The sequence below is a fragment of the Patiria miniata genome, unplaced genomic scaffold, assembly GCF_015706575.1.
Source record: "Patiria miniata isolate m_02_andy unplaced genomic scaffold, ASM1570657v1 HiC_scaffold_15, whole genome shotgun sequence".
Classification (NCBI taxonomy): Eukaryota; Metazoa; Echinodermata; class Asteroidea; order Valvatida; family Asterinidae; genus Patiria; species Patiria miniata.
In genome coordinates, this window is record NW_024037053.1 from 1,705,440 (window position 1) to 1,723,123 (window position 17,684).

The 17,684-nt window shown below is 40.4% G+C and overlaps 1 protein-coding gene across 4 annotated transcripts in view; it reads right to left on the minus strand.

Annotated features, from left to right (window-relative positions):
* Window positions 1-1,138: 1,138 nt before the first annotated feature.
* The window catches only part of LOC119722364 (ATP-binding cassette sub-family D member 3-like), a 35,451-nt gene continuing 18,905 nt past the window's right edge, over window positions 1,139-17,684 (minus strand). The window contains exons 12-23 of one of the 4 annotated variants that reach the window (XM_038192437.1): window positions 16,591-16,660; window positions 15,293-15,390; window positions 12,525-12,616; window positions 10,507-10,595; window positions 9,477-9,552; window positions 8,847-8,988; window positions 7,737-7,802; window positions 6,979-7,092; window positions 5,730-5,825; window positions 4,527-4,631; window positions 4,124-4,180; window positions 1,139-1,217 (exon numbers count right to left, since the gene is read on the minus strand). In XM_038192437.1, the coding sequence (XP_038048365.1) occupies window positions 1,140-1,217; window positions 4,124-4,180; window positions 4,527-4,631; window positions 5,730-5,825; window positions 6,979-7,092; window positions 7,737-7,802; window positions 8,847-8,988; window positions 9,477-9,552; window positions 10,507-10,595; window positions 12,525-12,616; window positions 15,293-15,390; window positions 16,591-16,660 (1,083 nt within the window). In that variant the 3' untranslated portion in view covers window position 1,139. Of the gene's footprint in view, window positions 1,218-4,123; window positions 4,181-4,526; window positions 4,632-5,729; window positions 5,826-6,978; window positions 7,093-7,736; window positions 7,803-8,846; window positions 8,989-9,476; window positions 9,556-10,506; window positions 10,596-12,524; window positions 12,617-13,335; window positions 13,428-15,292; window positions 15,391-16,590; window positions 16,661-17,684 lie in introns of all 4 variants that reach the window. The other 3 variants (XM_038192435.1, XM_038192438.1, XM_038192436.1) reach the window with 3 other exon arrangements.

A 17,684-nucleotide genomic window follows, 5' to 3' on the forward strand; every position in this document is an offset into this window, starting at 1 on the left:
GCATGGTGCCAGACTATACGTTCCAAGCCTCACTTTCAATTTGTTTGTAAAATGTGACTTAAAATTAACAAAATTTAAGTTATTTATCAGAGCCGACTGGTATTTGAAATGAAATTTTACTTCATTGCCTTCATTTTAAGTCGCAAGTTCCAAAAAAAATGATTAGATTACATCACTTTCAATAAGCCATTTGCGAGTTAAATTTGAATAGAATCTGGAACGCTGACTTAATCCAATGCTTTGCATGTTTAAGGCTTTGCATTCTCCTGACCAAAGAGACTGTTATCATGTGATTCGGGGCAAGCCTTGTGCTAGCAACCCCTAGCTCCAACATAGTCTGGCGTCTTTGTGCCATTCTCACCCATTGTGAACAATGTATTGGTGCTGAGCGTCTCGTACGTAAACTATGCAAGAGCTTGCCCCGAATCACCTGATTAGCAACAGTGTCATTGGTCTGGAGAATTCACACTTAAAATGTGCCCAGCATTCTGAACAAGTCAGTGTACCAGACGTTTTTCAAATTTAAATCCAAACGGGTATAGGTCACTCGCAATTGGCAAATGCATGGACACTCACACAACTTGATTTGTATATTTTCCAGTTAGAACTGCAAAAGTACAAATTTGCTACGGTGCGAGTTAACTCGGAAAGAATGATAAACGAAATGAGAACGTTAAAATGATTTTGTCTGTTACCCTATTTGCACACACACACAAACACATTTTCAATTCCTAAAACAAAATCATGATGTTTCTGCTGGAATTTCACATAGAGCTGTTTTTATTACTCCAATTTTCTGAAAACTGCAAAATTTAGTTCAGACCCAAACTAGGTTACCAGTCAAACGTCACACACTTAATATTACCTGTGACTGGTATCCTGTATATCTCGGTTGAAGACATACCTCTAATAGGTTTTCACTTCTCCTTTGCAGTTTCATATAATTGAAACCCAAAGTTGATCAATTAAAAATAAATTAAGGTTATACACTGCCTTATGTCCCGCATGCATTCCTGCGGTCATCGGTAGCAAGTTCCCTTACATCGTGACAAGGCACCTGCCTATATGCGGTCGAGAGCCTCACGCTTGAGCAGACGTCAAAATGGCCGCCAGCCGTGACAGAAATCATCCGTTTTTGTTTAAGACCCAAACTCGACGGTTTCCTTGTCGATGGGCTTGTACTCGTAGGCACCGCGACCATCAAACATCAGGTAGTACTGTTGGTACAATGGGGAAACAGTCATGTCAACAAATAGTGTGGGCCTTGTAAGAAACACTAAGCATTGTCATGTTAGCATGAGCAGTGCTCGTAACAGAGCATGCAAGTTGACCTAAAAAACCTGCCAGATTTTACGAAAACACAGCACATCCGGGCACCGTGTAGAGGATCTACAACATGTGCGACGTCCTTTTTCTTGTATTTATTTGGTGTCCTGACTGGGCCCATCCAATCAAGGGCAATAAATGGGCATTTGAAAGACAAAGAAAGTATTACAATTTACAACTTATTGAAAATGTTGTGAATGGATGACTATTATAAAATTAAAAATGTTGACCTCAACTTCCGTTCAATCGATCATGCAGATAACAATTGGGTAAATTCAAACACGGGAGTCTGTGACTAGACTAGTCGGTGGTTGTTATTCAAAATGTTCACATAAAACGCGAACGTTGAAAGGCGACACTTACATGCTCTACGCCAACATGCATTAAAAGGGACATAGGATCATTTGCTTTTCGTGCAATTTTTCTCATTTGAAGCAGCAAAATTGCTCAAAATGCTTAACAACTTAGATGTCAACTTCGAGTCCCCCCCCCCCCCCCCCCCCCGAGTGATTTTATTCCAACTTTCACTCGGGAGGTAACACACTGAGTATACAGTGTTTATAGGTCGGTGAAGGGTAAAACCTAAAATTGATCCAAAAATTATGATTCGTACGTGTGACAAATGTAAAATTCGTGAGATGTATAATACGCGTGGGAGAACATTGGATTTATAACACGTGTGGGAGAACATTGGAGCCTTTCAATGTAATTTTCTTGAAAAGTGATTTTTTTGGGTGATAAACAGACCTGCCAACCTGTGAGATAACAAAACTGTATTCTGAAACTCAAAAACCTGTATTTTTCCTTAAAAACCTGTATTTTTTTGTTTTAATGCACAAACGAGCTTACAAAGGTTTAATGTTGCTGCAGTGCAATTCCACGTGGTGTGAGGATTTTAGCAATACCTAATTTAAAAAAATTGAGCAGAGCTTTGCTGTATTCAGGGACTTTAAAAAAAAGGGCCCGCTAAAACTAAGTCATCATTTTTAGTAATAGGTAATAGCCTAGGTAACATAAAAAAATAATTTTCAAATTCAATTCAAGGAATTCAATTCCATTTAAAATTCAATTCAATTCTATTCACAACTGACTATATATCGAAGTAAACTTAGTTAAGACCTTTCTCAGTTAGTTGGATTACGGATTTGGTTCCCCGGGTCGGGCGGTGAGAGGGAATTTATAAATTAAAAAAAAAAATCAACGCCCTTTACAGCGCGCCCGTAATAGTGCGCCCAGTTTTCGGACACAGTATTCGTGTTCGAACAAAACGTCGTCATTCAGTTTCACTGCACGAGTTTATCACATTAAAAGTACATAAATAATGAAGGAGAAAGTCTGCAGACTAAGCAAACTGTCATTATTTATCTTGTTCCAAACTATGTTTGCTTAAAAAAAAAGTCGTCGCTTCAATACCTGTCATCGAAAAGTACGCGAGCATTAAGCTGTCGATGCATACTCCGATACGGTCGCATGGTCGGTGCAGCTGGTACCCGGCCCGTTAGGCCCAAGATATATTTGTTGACAGGAACCAGTGCACAAACGTAAAACACGTTGCTGCGAGCATGCTACATCCTGATAAATAAGGGCGCCAGCGTGGTGGGGCGGCCGTACTCAATCAACGATCAGGGCATGTGGAAATGTACGGACTACGGTGATTTCTTTCTCTATTTTTTTCCACTAGACGCCAGGATTCCAGTTTAAAAGTGAATCAAAAGCTTGTGGTTACTAGGGAGGCATTTTTTGAGGAATTCTTTTTGGGGGGCGGCGATTTTTCAAAATTATTTCCCCCGACGTTATATGCCCCTTAACGTTACAACTTATTTTAAAAATGCCCTAATCCACCTAAAACTGTATGGCGAGTAAACTTCAGTAAAAACTCACAAAACCATTCTGATTAATAATAATAATATTAGGCCTACTAAACGAAGAGACGAACGGCATGTTATGTTCGATAACATACTCAGTCCTAGCCCCACTAGTGTGGCCGTCGGTATGCTGCGCTGAACCCAGCGCAGCATACCGACGGCCACACTAGTGGGGCTAACTCAGTCCATAAAGTTTCCGCTCTAATCAGATCATAGTCTGTTGGCATAAATTGTCTAACAGAGCGATTAGCACTCTTACTCGGCAATATTTCGGTGCTTGGTCGTTTCAATGTGCTGGGTAATATCATATGATCCACTATGACCGATGCTAAAATCGGAAATACACAACGTACACCGTGCGTAATTCTCTCCTCTCTGGGACGGCTGGATGAAATCCCATTTCTCGGTGTACTCTTTTTTGTACAGTTGCTTCCTTTTAATATCTTTTTTGGAGGTCGAAGCCATATTTATTTCACGCCAGTGCTGCTTTCGAATTCCACGCTCAATTATCCTCAGCTACACATGTAGCTAGTTGCACATGGTATGCGCAGTATATGCCTAGCGCTTTTGTATGCAACGATCCGATTGGTTAATACGCCCGGTCCATGCGTTTGTTTACATCCCATGCACCAATCACAGACACCCTAGCTTACTTGATCGCGATGTCGAGCCTCGTGTCTCAACGTAGTTTACGTTCGCAGCCGTTTTTTTTCTTCTTGCGCACTCTTCACTCGCAGCCGAACTAGGATTTTTTTTTGGCGTGTCAAAATGGTCAAAACCCGTATTTTATGGAGAAAAAACGTACGGCCGTATTTTCAATAAATTCCCGTATTAAATACGGCAAAACCGTACTGGTTGGCAGGTCTGGATAAAGCGTTCATATGCCCTTCTGCCGGGCACCTGATGGTCTCTAGAACATTGTGAGCACTTACCTCATGATGTTTCCATAGCGACTTCCTGTGAGAAACTGTGAAAAGTGTGATCCCGACCTGCATTGGAAAGAAATTGAAATGAAGCCAAGAAAACATTGTCAACTGAATGTTGTCATTTTTTTTGGGCCTCCATTAAAAGACTGACCACATCAGAAATGGTTTGACAATGTCTTTGTTTTGGGCAGTGGCATAGCCAGGGGGTTGCAGAGTGCAAGGGCTAGAGTTTTTATAAGCAACCTCGGGACGCTGAATGAAGCAAGATCGGGACGGTGAAAATGGATTAAAGGGATGAAAATTCCATCTTGCAAGGGGCAAACAAAACCATGGCTATGCGCCTGGTTTTTGAGGCGCCAGTCTCGATAATTTCATGGCAAAAGATATTATGACAAAATAAGAAATCTACCTCTCTAGCATGCGAGTAGATGAACCCCTCAACGTCCACACTGACTGCGCTGGTACATTCATCCAGGATTGCGAACTGCGGTTTGTGGTAGAACAAACGAGCCATCTACAGAAATGGAGAAAACAAAGTCAGCCATCTCATTTTTCAGGCAGTATGTCCAATTTCTCATTAGTCATTGTTCCCAAAGCAAATTCTGGGTAGTATTCTTCCAGTTTCTTTCCACGCACTGCCTTACTACAGAACTCCAGCCTTACCTTATCTCGTTTTCCAGTTGATTATGATCCGTCCCAATTCAAGCGTAAGGTCAATACGTATCTTTCTACTTTAATAAAGTGCTTTTTCTTTTTCTTAGCTTACTTTTCTATCTCTTCCTTTCAAATTTTCCTGAAAAACTGCAAAACTTTAGCTGAACCCCAAACTAGGTTACCAGTCAAATGTCACACACTTAATATTACCTGGACTGGTATCCTGTATATTTCGGTTGAAGACATACCTCTAATAGGTTTTCACTTCTCCTCTGCAGTTCCACAGAACCTCAAGTGGCCCTTAAATAGGGCCTTGTGATTGGCAACTCGCACACACAAAAATGTCCTCCAAAGAAATGCTCAGTTCAAGAAGGCAGGCACTTACAGCCACAGGCATCGCAAGACAAATTTGAATGACGGGGGTGGGGGTGGGGGGACTGTGACAACAAATTTGCCTACGAACCACTCTATGCTGGAGGGTAGCAAAGACTTTATTCCAGTCACCCGCCTCCTCAAAAAGTAGGGGGGGGGGGGCTAGGGGGGCTGGGGGGGGGGGCTAGGGGGGCTGGGGGGGGGGACTGGGGTGCTGTCCAAAGCGGACGATATTTGACACTGTCAGACAATAGATGGCACTAATCATCATGGCATATTTACCAACGGAACACAATTTTACTAACGATTTGACCAATTTGCTGACAAAAACTAATAATAAGGGAGGGGAGGTTCCCCCCCCCCCACCACCCTCTAGCAACACCCATGTTTACCTTAGTATAAGAGGGCAGAGCTGAAATTGGCATGCTAAGCCCAGATCAGTCGAGAACCGAGAACCGGTTACTAGTAATATACATCGCACAATATTTCAGCTGGTGACATGCTGCACCTAAGCAAAACTCCATTGTGCTCGGCATAATTATGTGTGTTGAGCAACTCCAATTTAATGATTTGTGATTGGACTTACTGCTACTCGCTGCTTCTCTCCTCCACTCAGCACGTCCATCCAGTCCTGAACCGCATCCCAACCGCCCTCACGCTCCAAGATGTTGCTCAGTTGAACCTGATGACAAACAATACAGGAGTCAGGTTGGCAAATAGTTATTTGATAATTTTTTTTGTGTGTACTAAACAGAATACCCACGACTACTTTGTCTTAGGCGAGGCGTCATAAATAAATTAACCGTTCGAACGCGTGCGCACGCTAGGAACGGGGCCTTTTGTTACATCTACCTCCCGTTCGCACGCGTGCTCACGGCATCCCGTTCAGAACGCGTTCTTATACAACAAAAGGCCAGTCACGGTCTGTGCACACACGAAGAGCTCATCGGCACTAAAAGTATCCGACAAACTTTCTCGTCGCTACAGGCTAGCCCGTACAGTACAGGGGGGACGTATAAAAATACGGGCACCTTGAACGGGGAAAGCAGTCCTTTGCAAACTTTACTATGAGTATGTAAAAACCTTGAATATTCGATTTATAATTCGCTGATCGTGTGTACAAGGCCAGTTTATAACATCAGTCAGCAAACTCCGCATTTTCTAATAGAACCTGCATGGACCATACATTTTTTTTCGCCCCGCCCTGCGGCCGACAACGATGTTATTGCTTTTATTCTGAGCATGTAGCCGCCCACCAAATATTTTTTTAACCCTTCCAATCTCCGCATTTTTAATATAACCTAGACCATACATATTTTTTTGGCCCGCCCAGCGGCAGACAACGATATTTAAGGATAAAAAGGCATAAATCTTATCAAACTCCTCATACCTGCTCGTGCTGTCTAAACTCTGAAATGTTTTTTTTATTTAATGCTTGCTCCGATATCGGGTTTTCAAATTCCAAATCTGATTTAAATTCCAAACCAAAACGGATTTTTTTTCTGTACAAGTATATACACATAGTTGTTCTTCGCATCTTTATTGTGCTGCTCCCGTTCTCGCACGCAAAGGAACGGTTGATTAACATAACAATACCCCCTCAGTGAAGCTTGCCCAAGCACGATCTACGGAACGCGTTCTAAAAGCCGTTCGGCACGGGAAGGAACGGGGGCCGTTCAGAATGGGAAGGAACGCGTGCGCACGCGTGCGAACGGTTAATTTATTTATGACGCCTCGCCTTATCATGTCTGTCAAAAACAGACTAGCCTTAAGGAGCAAAACTATATAGACAGATAGACAAACAGCCTGACTGTCTGACAAACAAACAACCCCACCTGTGCCATGGAATGTTCCAGATCCTTGTCTGAGATGCCTTTTCTGATCATGTCTTCTTTGCAGTCTGGGTAGATGATCTGATCTCTCAGTGTGCCAAGGGTCATGTATGGTCGCTGAAAAAAAAGGAAAAACCATCAAGACAGGTAAAATGTAATAATATTCTTCTAAAAGGATCATGGATGCACAATAAAATCTATGTTTCTGAGGTTTTTATTGAAAACAAAGTATGTGCACCCATAATGCCTCATTTAACAGTGTTGTTTTTGTGACTTTTTTCAGTCCTTTCAAATATTTTGTATTTTTCCAAGGAAATATGTTCCCGGATCCAGTTTTGTTTTTAGTTTGTTTTTTACCTTTTTTCAGTATGCTGACACATCGGGGTAAGTTTTCATGGTTTTGACACTTGAAAATAGCAGACAGTATTTAGGGTACATTATTTGCTATTTGTGCATTTTTGTTTGTTTGAAGCAACAAAAGTGCTCAAAATCTAAAGACAAGCACTTAACAACTAACCTGATGAACCTTTTGCTCAAATTTTTCAAAAAACAGATTCTCCGAATTACAAACCAACTACTAACCGAAATTTCCAAAAAAGCATTACATGACCCATCTTTGGAAATCTCCTTATTATATTGTTTTCTTCAAAATAATTTGGAATAATTTCACAGTGAGTTTAGTGCTGTTACCATCTATAAACCAAAGTAAGCTTATCAACAAAAATATGATCTACTCTACCTTTAAGTTAAAAAAAAAATACCTGAGGTACATAGAAGAGTTTCTTGGCATCTGGTTTGATCAAAGTTCCTCCAAATAATGGCCAAAGCTGAAACAAAAATCAGAAAAAGTTAACATGTCAATAAAAAAACAACATGTACTTGGGGTTCAGTATGGCAAAATCTGAAATGAACCATTATCCTGCACAAAAATCATCCAATCATTGATGGTAGGTGATGGTCACATGGCACTGATGTCATACAATCAGAACCTATCCCCTCCGTTCACAAGTACCCTCTCACCGGCAAAGAGAGTACAGTTGGGGGTGACCGACCGACACCATCTTGCCTGACTGCAATATTTCGTCGCGGAGCGCGGCCACTGCGTGTGCTTAGTACAAATCCCCTGGTGTATGTGCGTCATCACACACAAGGAACGGTGCACGTCAACCAGCGAAATGTATGTGTCCCGCACATGGGACGTCATTGCCAGGTAAAAGGGCACCCTCTTTTTGTTGGCGCACGGAGCCCATAGCAATAGAGCCCCATGCTTTACATATATCATCTTGACATTATACAAACACAGCATGGTTTGAGGGGAAGTAGGGGAAATTTAGTCAGTTTGACTACCTCCCGACGCGAAACCGACCTACACAGAGGGACAAGTAATTCCAACTATTTTCCAGAAATAAACCGTGCTGTGTTTGTTTTACTACACCTCAAAATATTTAGTAGCCTCACTGCCTTTTTAGTAGCCTCACTGCCTTGTCGATAATGGCCTTCACAGATTTTGCATCCTTATTCAGCACAATTCAAGTTTTTCGTCACAGCACATGAAATAGTCTGGTGCTAACACTCTATAATGTGTCTTTACTGTAGTACTAACAAGGATTACAACAACAGACTGGTTCCGTAAAGATAACGTGCTATAGACTACATATCTACGAGACGGGTTCCAGAGGGAATTTTTAGTGCTGCCAGAAAAAACTACCGCACGGCAATGCTCACCGAGATGACGTCACCTGGGCGCGTATCATTTTTACTTCCCGGACGCCCGGCAAAATCGGCCAATGACGCGCTCCAATTTGATCATGAATATTTATGAGGTATAGTAAAACACAATACTGTAGAAGGGTGAGGAATGTTTTTTATACCTCGCCGAGTATCCTGAATAGTGAGCTTTTGCCGCAACCGTTAGGACCACACACCAGGACATTGACCCCAGATTTGACCTCAAAGGTCATCTCCCGAACCAGAACGTCGCCGTTCGGAGTGACTAACGGAACCTGCTTGAACCTGTGTGGACAAAAATCAGTAAGGCAGAGTTAAGCCTTGTAGGGAAGAAACTGTTGCACAAAAAAAATTTGGAACAATTTAGGTCCATAAAAAGTCTCCAGTTTTTGGTATGGAGCTTGCCCCAAAAGTGGTGCGGTGCCGTGGCCTTTTTTTTTTTTCACTTTTTTTTCTTCAAATGTTGGCTGATGACTGAAAAATGGTGCCAGACTAACTTTAGTCTGAAATATATATGAGTCCAGAGAGGCCATGTAAAGCTTATACTAGATCGTAACCCCATCTATAAACACGTTACAAATTTGCAGCAGCAGGATTCCAGTCAAACCAGTGAGTTTGGAAGTTTTGAGACATCATCTTACATTGAAAAAAAAAAAGTTTTCATTTTGCCGACGCGCATGTCAACGCACGCATACCAGAAACCGGATCCTTTTTTTTTTTGCCTTACGTTAATAATTTTCAAATGAACCACAAAATAATTACAAGTGACTCACTCAATGACATGATCCCGATGAATCAATTTACCACTGCCGGGTACCAGTGGCTCTCTGTCATCCTCGCTGTCAGAATCTGCTAGGAAAATGGAAAAAAAGGTACACCAAACGCACCACGTCAATATCATGTACATGTCATTTCAAGTAAATGGTCCCTTACTCAATTGTGGATGCAGGGGTTGGGGAGGGAAGGAGTGGGGGGGGGGGGGGGGGGGGGGGTTAAACGGGGCAGTGGGACAACAGGGGGCATGCCCCCAAAGTTTTTTTTAGTAACAATACCAGAACAGTGTAAACAACTGTTTTTAAAGCGATGCCTCTTGTTCGCTTTTCTTTTTACGAATATGTGAAATATGAATAAAAAGAGAGATACGGAGAAAAAAAAAGAGATACGAAAAAGAGAGTTACGAAGAAGGATACGAAAAAGACCCAAGCATTATATGAGATCCACTTCCGCTAATTTTTGAGCAGATTCGTTGATTAATTATGCAAGACAACTGCATCTTGACCTCTAGATTTTGACCAATCAGCGGGCGCTTTCTATATCTGGTCTTTGGCCATTCACCCGTTGTCGCATCATAGACATTGGATTTAAAAAAAAAACTCGACACAGCAACAAAGGTGTGGTCGTGCACTCTGTATTATGTTACGCGATACGTGCCTGGCTGTTCTTGTATTACAAAACACTGCATTCGAATTGACCAATCACACATTAAGTACTGATTTGGAAATGAAATGACGTCATGATTGAGTAAAGTCGACTCCGATTGGCTGAGGCACGAGACCGCATAAATCTGCATGCTTTGATATATTAGACGTTATACGGTGACTGGCTCCATGGATAACAGGTGATACTCAGACTAGCCTTAGTGCACCCTTAATACCCTAAATCAGTCAATGCTTACTGTGTGGGGCCATTTTTTAAAAACACCTATCGTTCCTAGATTGTTCCAAATCAGGAACATATTTTGGCCAAATCTTAACAGCTGATTCTTCCTAAAAGGGTCAAAGGTCGTCCAGAATGTTTCCTGACCTTTGGCCTCTCGGACCATGGTCCGCTCATAGCGTCCCATGTTCAGCTCATTCAGGACGGTCATCAGCTCAGTCACTCGTTGCGTGAACCTGAAAACGTTATAAGAGAAACAAGAAAATTTTTTAAAAAGCACATCATTCACAGCAGTCAGATAGTTGAAATGATGAATTCTCAATAAGCAAGTCTTGGGTTATTCTAGAATTGAATGAAATTATTCCGTACTCAAATTAAGAATCATACTCTCAATTTTTTTCTTTTTTTCTAAACAATTCCAGTTTTCCACGATTCAGTTTCAGAAACTCCTTTAGAGAGGGCTACTAACACCTTAATAAGACTTCACATCAGTGATTCACAGTTACTGTCTTGGGTTATTCTAGAATTGAATGAAATTATTCCAAACTCAAATTTAGAATCATAATCTCATTTTTTTTTCTAAACGAATCATGTCGCCAATTCCTGTTTTCCACTATTCAATTTCGAAAACTCCTTTAGAGGGGGCTACTATAACACCTTTTTATGACTTCACATCAGTGATTCACAGTTAAAGTTCACTCGTAAAATTATGGTGCTCTTTTTTTCTTGTCAAAATGCAGTCGTGTCAGCAGTCAAAGGCAAAAACCATTTTCGTTAAAATTGGTCAAACTATTAAAATATGCGTTACATCATGTCTGATCAAACAGATTTTTGTATACACAACGAAAGAGTAGCATTGTACAAAAAATTGTGAAATGAATATTGACAATAGGCTTTATTTGTGAGTCGGCCATATTACATTGAAAGCGAGGTAAAGTCTTCATTTTTGGACTTGCGAATAGAAATGAAAATAATGAAATAAAGTTGATTACAAATTAATACCAGTCTGCTCTGATGGATAATTTAAAATGTGTGATTTATTATACTCTAATGTTTTAAGCCACATTTAAAAAAAAAATCAAAGTGAGGCTTGGAATGCATAAATAGTCTGGCACCATCCCACTGAACAGTTTACAAGGCCGATTTACACATACGTGATTTTGTCGTAATGACTATGTCGCGCAGCAATGTCACACACACATGTGTGTGTGTGAACGAACAAATACGCAATACGTGCTGAAATTCAGCACGTTAAAGCAGCACAACTTTGTCGCAGAAATGTAAACAAGCTCGATGATTTGTGCATATATGGGCCATTCCACTGGGTTGGGAATTTGCTCCATTTGATACCTGACTACCATAACAAAAGCTTTTCTTATTGTGTTGCATGTATAGTAAGAAGTACCCAAAGTGAATTTGAGTAATGTTTCGCAGAAATTAAAAAAACAGGTACAAATGTCATATTTGGACGTAACACTGATACGGTGTCAGTGTTGCGTCCAAAATGACATTTTTTGCTCAAATTTTTGGCAAAATACATTGAAATGATTTCAAACTTTCTGCAGTAGTGAAACACACAACATCAAATATTATGTAGAGCAATTGCTAGCAAGGCATTCATGCTTTTCTTAATATGGTCATATGTCACACATTGTTCCCCAACCCGGTGGAATGACCCACATATAAAAACACGCGACCTTATCGTGCGACAAAATCGCATATTTAAATAACATTCAGGGAACACGATCAAAATGGGTTCCATATGAATAAGGTCTATATGCAGGACAAGCTTTTATTAAGATCACTTTTTTGTTTAGTCACCATCCACCAGGCAAATCGTTAACCCTTCAAAACATCCACCGATTTTTTAGCCAAGAAAAAAAAACACCGATTGAAAATGTTCAAATTTGGCCTTCTATCTGATTAAATAATAAGCTGTAAAACACAAACCCACCATTAAAATATTAACAAAAATTATGGGGCAAGCAGATGGCATAAGCTTGGGGATAAATGAAAGTGGAAAATGTAAAAAACAAAGTGAAAAATTGGGAAGAGATTTTGTTTCATCTTCTAATTTTGAGGAATGAGTTTCTTCTAATTTTGAGGAATGAGTTTCTTCTTCTAATTTTGAGGAATGAGAAAACAAGTGAGAAATGCAGACTCACCCCGCCAATCGAGTCATTTCTCGACCAGCCAGGACAATACGACCAACGGCCTCAGCCATGCGAAGCAGCATGCGCCCCGCCTGGTAATACTCCTGATCATTGAACAAAGTAATAGGGGAAATAGTGACAAGGAGTCTGGGAACTATGCGAAACCTCTGGGTTCGAAGTAAAACGGGTTCAGCTTTTCATTTTATTTTGCTTCGGAAAGTTGACAATTCGGGCGATTCACAATGCAGTGCGCCACCAAGAGTTTGCCACAGAGAGCTCATTTTTCCCAGTGCATTGTGGGAGATAGTTGACAAATTCGCAGCGCGGGACATTTGAAAATGTTATTTTTTTCCGGTCAGAAGTTTCGTAAGCGTATGATTCAAGAATAGGTTTGCCCTTTTCTTTTCTTTTTATCAATATGGTGTTTTTTGTAAGGCGGCAGAACGCTATGCCCAATCTATGACAAATAAGCTCAATCTATGACAAATAAGCTCAAGTTGTCTACTGACACTCATTCAAATGGGTCATGTTTTGTCGACCGTAAACTTGAAAAATGGACTCTCCATGGCAAACTCTTGGTGGCACACTACATTGTGAATCGCCCAAATTACTGAGACACAGTTTTACAAACTTCGAACCCAAGGGTTTGTGATTGGCGATGCACATGATTGGCCAATGAGTACACAGGCACCTTGAATACAAAAATCAACCCCTGTAAAACAAAATGGAAGCTTCCACACTTTCATTTTTTTTTAAAGCCTGATGGAAGATTCCATTTGGTTTCCCAGGAGGTGGCAATACATTCAGGGAGGGGATTACTTACCCAGCCAGCCGGGCCATTTCGCGTCCGGCTAGGACAATGCGACCGATTGCTTGGGACATGCGTAAAATCATGTAGCCGGCCTTGTAGTAGGTCTGTGGCATTAACGGTGGGGGGAATGATCAAGTTAAAGCTATAGTCCATAATTTGTAATTTGTGCATTTTGTTCATTTGAAGCAACAAAAGTGCTCAAAATCTAAAGAAGGGTACTGAACAACTAACCTAATGAAATTTCAGCTCAGCTTCAGCTGTATATTCCGAGAAAAACAGCATTCTAGGATCTCAATTTCAAATCAGAAGTTGCTGAATCATGTTTTGCATTGCGCATGAATTCAGCGTCCGAGACACGTTCTCGCTGAGCCGATTGCAGCTACGCGATATTGCGCAGCGATCCGACGAATTATAGCAGCCGCGCACGTGTGCGTCGTGCCAATGATTGCGCGCGCTTCGCCAAATAACAAAACGAACCACTATTTTAAATTTTCCTACGGTGCGTCTTAAGATGCACCGTTGGAAAGGCCTTCTTTCGTTGATTACTTCAAAATGACAGCTTGCCAGAAATAATAATTTCACAGGGAGTTTAGTCCCCTTACTATCTTTCAACCATTACCAAGTATGTTTTTCAACAATAATTACGCCAGCTACTTTTCGGATAGCTGCAAATGATGGACTATAGCTTTAAAGGAAACATGCAGTGGAAATTCAGCTCATCTTGTTTTCAGGCACATTACTACGTGTTGCAACAATGCATACCGGCACAAGATCTTAATAGTTGATTTCATTGGAAGTGACAAGAAAACGGTAGTTTTTCAATTATTAGCAAATCCTTTTAGGCTGCTATTTTGCTTTTGTCTCACAAGGTACTCCTTGTCAAAAGTGCATATGAACAGTACAAAAACAAGTCCTCCAAAATTACCTACACAATTTTTTTGAAGAAATATTGGCCACTACTATTGTCCAAACAAGCTGTCATAATAAACAAGTAAAAAGTCGAACTGACTCCAAGAAAATGAAGCAAAAGTTTGATATATTTCTGCACAAAGCTTTGGAGACACTACTGTTCTGCCTTGAATGTCATCACGCTTTGGCTCATGAATATGGAAATTTTCATTAGCATCAAAACTAAAATGTTGAAATTTCTCCCTTTTACTGCTACAAAGGCGGTTGAAAGTCATAGTTACATGGCCAGAAAGCTGTTTTAAATGTATTTCAGTTATAAAAATCCTACTGCATGTTTCCTTTAAGTCCGACATGGCTGGCTAGGCCCAATTTTATGGCGCTGCTTAACAATAAGCAGAAAAGTTGTGCTTACTATAGTAGGAAATTTGACGCGCTAACGGTTGTGCGAGCATAGGGTTTTCTATTGTTACGTCAATTTTATCAGCAAATTTTTTCCTCTGTAATTAAGAGTGTTTTTTGATGCGCTTACTGCTTACGGAAAGTGCAGACAGATACTCGGTTAGCAGAAAATTGAGTGCTTAGCAGTGCCATGAAATTGGGCCCTGGTTTTCATTAGTTTTTTATTAGTTCAAAGTAGATATAATTTCAAAATAAATTAAGTTGGATGCTTGGAATTGAAAAAAAAAAGCCAATTTCAATCACATGTAAAGGGTGCACTTCGTCAAAATCCCTTCACAAAATGTTAACAGACTTAATACATTGTAGTTTCAAATATTTAGGGTCAAATTCAACATAAGCTTTTCAAGTTTTGTAGGGGCTAATCATTCTTGCTAAGCTATGGAATGCAACTTGTATTAAGGCACTCAACAATGTTTTATGTATACAAAGTTTGTAGGAATACAATAAGCAAAAACTTTGAATTCAGAATTCTAAATTCAGTAACCATTTCTTCTTCTGTAATATTTAGTACTGCCATTTGCTAAGAATGAATACTCTCAGTACTAAATGAGGAATTTTCCTTCATCTAATAAAAAAATAAAAACTCATTTTTTTGACTCACCTGCATCATGAAGGAGTGGCTCTGACCCTTGAAAGGGGCGTGGTTAAGGTTCATGAAGGGGCGGCTGACCACAAGGTAGCCCACTACTGTAGCAAAGTCTGAAATGAGCAGAGTTGTTTAAATTATTAATTTTTGGGGGTACTACATGCTAATTGGCCAATGCGCCTTGAAGCAACCGATCCGCCATATTGGATCCCCAAAAGGTTACTCCAAGCATACATACATAGAGGATTTTTTTCACTTAAAGGGAAGATACAACATTTGCAAACATCAAAAAACGAAATGATCAAATAATCCCGAAATACCTTACTGAATTGTTAGGGATTGACAGTCTAAAGCATCCTGTAGAATCGTGGCTCCTGGTGTGCTGACATTTTCAAGAAAAACTGTATTTTTCCAACGCTGGTCAGCCGACCAGCGTTTGGCAAAAAAATGGCTTTTTTCCAAAACTGCTCCTAACTTTTCACTTAGTTATTCCGCACTTTCTTTGCAATTGATTACACACCTGTGAAGAGGGTACAAGCCTGCTCGAGTGATTCTTTGACCTTACAATTCCCCAAAGTCTTTACATTTCTCCGTTTAATCTTAAGTGGGGTCAGGGAACCAGACTACAAGAACATGACTGGTTTTCTTGGTTTTTCCAGCATCTACAAGCCCAAAACGTGAAACAAGTCAGTTTAACAATATTTGCTATAACATACTAATCAAAGTCAAAATATTAATAATAATAATAACTGTATTTATATAGCGCCTTTTGCCAGAGGATACAAAGCGCTGGGGGAGAATGCAACCAAAGACAGGTAAATGAAGTATGTGAACATATGAGACCCATTATGTAGCACCTTTTTTGCTAGGTGCTGCGGCGCATAATTGCTGCCACTGCCAGAAACACCGGGGCAAACCCCTTCTCTTAGCGACAAGTGTTACTGGGTTCTTTAACGTGCATTACACTACACAAGGGACCTACGGCTTTGCGTCCCATCCGAAGGACGAAGCAATAATGGTGAAGTGCCTTGCTCAAGAGCACAAGCACCATGTTCCCACGGTCAGGATTTGAACCCATGTACCACGGCACACAAGTCGAACACCGTAACCATTGGACCACATCGCCCCACAAAATATGGTCGAACTATGCTCTTTGATCGAACTTGCCCTAGCATTTACTGCGGTGACCCAATATTGGCTGATGGCTGCTTCAGTGCATGGGCATCGTTAGCCAGTCCATGCACACATGCAAACTTTACCCACTTAATAATATTCTCTCTGAAGAAATGGGAACAAGTCACTATTCTACTCACACTTTGCGATGATGTTGTCCACGAATCCCATGGAGAAACGGAAGAAAATGAAGTTGCGTAAGTGGTCCACCTACAGAAACGAGTATAGATGGGGCATCAGTACGAGGTTTAATATGTAACAAATAATGAAAGGTTTGCGGAAACACCATGTGCGAATAATTTTTCAACTAAGAAAATGGTTCTGAAAAGAACCAGAGGTATAAACTCGACGTTCCAGTCAGTATGCTCTGACCGTCTTCAGGAGAGCATACTGACCGGAACGTCGAGTTTATACCTCTGTTTCTTTTCAGAACCATTCTCTTAGTTGAGAAATTATTCGCACACGGTGTTTCCGCAAATCTTTCATTATTTAGTATCTCCACCATGCAAAGCCTCAAATCTTACTTAATATGTAACAAATTTCTGGTCTCCAAGGGCCCAGGGAAAAAAAATCATTTTAATAATAAAATCCATTAATAAGCCAAATCGACATTTCGTGGGAGAGAGTTTTGGACAAGGATTATTCTATAAAATGTGGGTCTACTTTTATCCTGTGCCTGTTACATCTGACATTTATGATTTTGTACTCATTGTACATCATTGGCTTTTGTTGTAAGTTTCAGAAATTAACTATTTGAGGGGTTAGTATTACAGATCAAATATTGTAACACTGACATGTTTGAGGTTTTGTGTTCGAAAATGCTGGAAAAACAAAGAAAAACAAAAAATGTTCAAGTAGTCTGGTTCCCTGACTCCACTAAAGATGAAATGGATCAATTTAAAGATGCCGGAAAATTGTAAGGTAAGGGAACCAGTCTAGCTCGCCTGCACCCTTTAATGAACATGTAACCAATAGCAAACACAATTTGAACTGAAAATAATGGTAAATTTGGAGCAGTAGTTGAAAAATAGTTAGGTTTTTCCAACTAGTTCAGTCGGAAAAGGGGGGTATCGTGCACCCTTGGAAATCAATTTCTAGTCAACATTTCTAGGTCAGAAAAAATGCGTAGAAAACGATTTGCTATGTTAAAAAATTCAAAAAATGTCCCACGTATTGTTTTTATGCAAATTAGTGCCGCCATTACCGAAAATCTATTTGTAACTATATCTCAGCC